The 3,465-nt window shown below is 30.9% G+C and overlaps 1 protein-coding gene across 1 annotated transcript; it reads right to left on the reverse strand.

Annotated features, from left to right (window-relative positions):
- Positions 1 to 586: 586 nt before the first annotated feature.
- Positions 587 to 3,115, reverse strand: LOC141661500 (transcription factor DYT1-like). The gene is made up of 6 exons (XM_074468525.1): positions 2,994 to 3,115; positions 2,776 to 2,852; positions 2,052 to 2,169; positions 1,780 to 1,956; positions 1,494 to 1,658; positions 587 to 787 (listed from the first exon to the last, which is right to left on the reverse strand). Exons 3-5 carry the CDS (start codon positions 2,166 to 2,168, stop codon positions 1,629 to 1,631), a joined length of 324 nt encoding a protein of 107 aa, XP_074324626.1. The 5' UTR covers position 2,169; positions 2,776 to 2,852; positions 2,994 to 3,115; the 3' UTR covers positions 587 to 787; positions 1,494 to 1,628.
- Positions 3,116 to 3,465: the final 350 nt, after the last annotated feature.

Raw genomic sequence — 3,465 nt, forward strand, 5'->3', positions numbered from 1 at the left:
CACAAGTAACCATTTCGTCATAAGTATCAATTATGTCACAAGTTCCAATTTTATCACAAGTGTATATTTCGTCATAAGTAACCGTTCGTCATAAATATTCATTTTGTCATAAATTTAGGGAAAACGTCACAAATTAGGGAAGTGGAACCCACCATTGATAAAATAAAACATAAATTTATGATGCAACTATACATCATAAATTAGTATCTTAAGACAAAAAAGAATGTCGTATTCTTGGAGTTGCGGCCAACTTACGAGGTCAACTTTGAGGTGTCGAGTGAGGGATTGTTCTATCTCTGATGAAAGAGGCCCGTAATATGTGATGAACAACCGTCACAAGTTTGTACTTTCAGAATAACCACATTCTGATTTTTTAATTTCCGGCCATTTTCGGCTTCTGATTTAAGTTCCATAAAATACAAACAAAAAGCAATCAAAACTATTGAAAGAACTTATATTATTTCAGTATGATTGGAATAATATTCAAATATCATAAAGTACAAAAAAATATATAAAAACATTAAAAGGACAACTAACAAAGTCATATGAATCGTACAATACATTACAAAGCTTAAGTAGAAGCCACTAAATCCAACAAAATATAATGTCCTTAGCAATTGGTTGTATGTTGCACACAGTTCTTTTCTTCTCAAAGTCAAATACATAAACCCATCTTTCTTTGAAATGCTACCTTCAAAAAATGAAAATAAAATATATTACATTTTCCCCGCGTAAAAGGCACCAAAAAATTGTTCTGTGTAGGTAGCGCATCCATTTTTTAAACATCCTGCAATAAAGTAAAGCATTAATTGACGCGGACTTATAGGAATAAATCGGGAAAACAAAAAACTGCAACTCCACAAGAAAGTGGGAAAACTGTAACTTTAACTTCGCAAACAAAACAGAATTAAATTAAAAATTAATCAATCAAAAAACATATGACCCAGACAATTGTGTTATTAAACAAGAAGAAACAAACTTTCCAAACAGCACTCAGTGCTTTCGAGTAAATTGAGCATAAACCAAAAGACGTGTTCAGAATTATCCACTTCAAATTCCTATATACGTGATCATCTACAACTCCGTCAACCAAGATTCAATATTTTGTTACTTTGAACAACACCACATATTAACAATGGAAAGAAACAAACTGAAAAATTGTACGCGTAAGCAGAACTCAATTTTCCCTTGCTACCAAACTCTTACTACTCAATAGAAACTTCTTTCCAAATTAAATCTCAAAATTTTTTTTATTTAAGCATGCTTATAAGTTTTTGTTTTTATTTAAATAACATCATAGGACATTCCCTGAGAATAAATAGAACAAAAGAGACTAAATACATACACCGGAGTTTTATTTTATCACGCTCATACAAATCTCGAAACGAGAAGATGCAATTACATAACCGGAGTTTCCTGAATATAAAAGATTAACAACATTTCTTATATCTTTCCAATTGGTGAATGAATACATACAAAAGAAATAGATATACCTCAAAGTGTGATGTAAGAAGAACTGCTCATTTTGAGGTGGTGACACTCATATTAGCTGGAACAAATCCAAGGACGATCATGGCTTCAATTATTCTAGTAATTCCACCTCTGATCTTCTGGAAACGGATCTTTATTCATAGCTTATTGTTATCAATTTTAGACACCTTCACTTCAGGATTTGTTTTTAAAAAAATTAATAACTAAGACCAGTCTGCTTAGAATTTATGACATAAACAATACAAAACACACATATAGACACTTTGTTATGATTGTTCAGAATATAACCTCTATCCCCCAGTTCTTCATTTCTTGTGAAACATCAACTTCAGGCCTTTCCAATTTTTGTTCGTGCTCATTAATTGTTGCCTCCATAGCAAAAATTTGATCGCTAAGCTCTTGTACATGGCTCTTAAGCTCGTGGATGTAACTGATGGAATCGGTTATAATGGTTGGCTTTGTTATCTGCACAATTAAATCCCGCACTTTAAATCACATTAAACAAAAAATAATCGACATAACAAAGAGGGATTACTTATTATATTAGTGATTTTGGGAACCAAATCTCTTAGCTCTAAGAGTCTTGAACTTAATTTTTCGCGGCGTCTCCTCTCTGCTTTAAGGTTCTTGGATTTAAACACTTCAGTATCTTCATCGGAGTGTCTGCCTCCTCCCATTCTTCTCTCAAAGTCTGTTTCTACAAAGAATCATACACCTAATTGAGACAACAATTAATTGTCTGATGAAGTATAGTTCATATGGATACCGAACCTGGGTCACATATAAAGCTACTCTAATATAATGGTAACCCCATTTTATTTGGAGACATGCTTAACACGTGAATATCTCAATTAACCAGCTAACGTCTAATCTTTTCTTGTAATCATCAAGACGAGACTAATTGAGTTAATTATGATAGTCTATTATAATAACGTGGTGGTGCCGAGAGCTAAAAACCGAATAAATATATAAATTATTAGCAAGCAGTAAATATAATAGTAGTAGCATAATTGTGCAAACATGAGCATTTTAAAGATGGGTTAAAATTTAAAAGTTAAAAACATAAAACGGACAAAAGTTTATTGACTTACCATTAGGATATGTCCAGCAGAACAAAGCATATTCATGAGCACAAAAATCAAATAGATCATCCATGTAAAATATAAAGAAAATAATTAATTAATTAAGCAACAAAAAACTCTAAGCATAATTAATAAAAATGGAATATAAATTATAACAGGAAAAAATATTTATCATACCTTTTTTCAGGAGTATATATTATACCTTAAATATGATAATTTAAGCTCCTCATAATCAATAAGCTCCTCTTCGTCGCGTCGTTGTCCTTGTTCTCGCCCATCCTACAAATACAGACACATATACATACATATATATAAGCTCGCGAATTGAAATCAAAATCAAGATCAAAATCAGAGATATTTAGAATGAAATTGAAGAGAAGATATATATACAAAATAGTTGTGTGGATAAAATAATAGAACCTTGTGTGTAGATCTGAGAGAATTGAGAGAGCTAGGGTTTGGCGGCGTCGTCTGCAGAGAAAAGATTAGAGATAGAATAGAGAGAGAGAGAGAGTGATACGAAGTGGGGAGAGATTGATATATCAGTCATGGTTTTTTACGTTTTTTCCCCTCCAATAAGAGATTTATTCTAAATAAATCTTTTATAATATTCCCTTCATCCCATTTTAGTAGTCACATTTTCTTTTATAAAAGCCAAATTAATCAATTTTTGACAAAAATTAAACATTACTCTTATATTAATTAAAAAAAACTAAAAATTATATATTAAAAAAATAAAGTAGATTTAATCTACTTTCTGGTGATGTTATTTTTTATTTTGTTCAATTATAAATTATTAATAAACTTCAGTCAAAATTAAGTCAATTTGACCGACACAAATCCAAATATGAAAACTAAAATGGAATGGGGGGAGTATATATTAGATTATAAA

Source organism: Apium graveolens, chromosome 5, assembly GCF_009905375.1.
Source record: "Apium graveolens cultivar Ventura chromosome 5, ASM990537v1, whole genome shotgun sequence".
NCBI classification, from domain to species: domain Eukaryota; kingdom Viridiplantae; phylum Streptophyta; class Magnoliopsida; order Apiales; family Apiaceae; genus Apium; species Apium graveolens.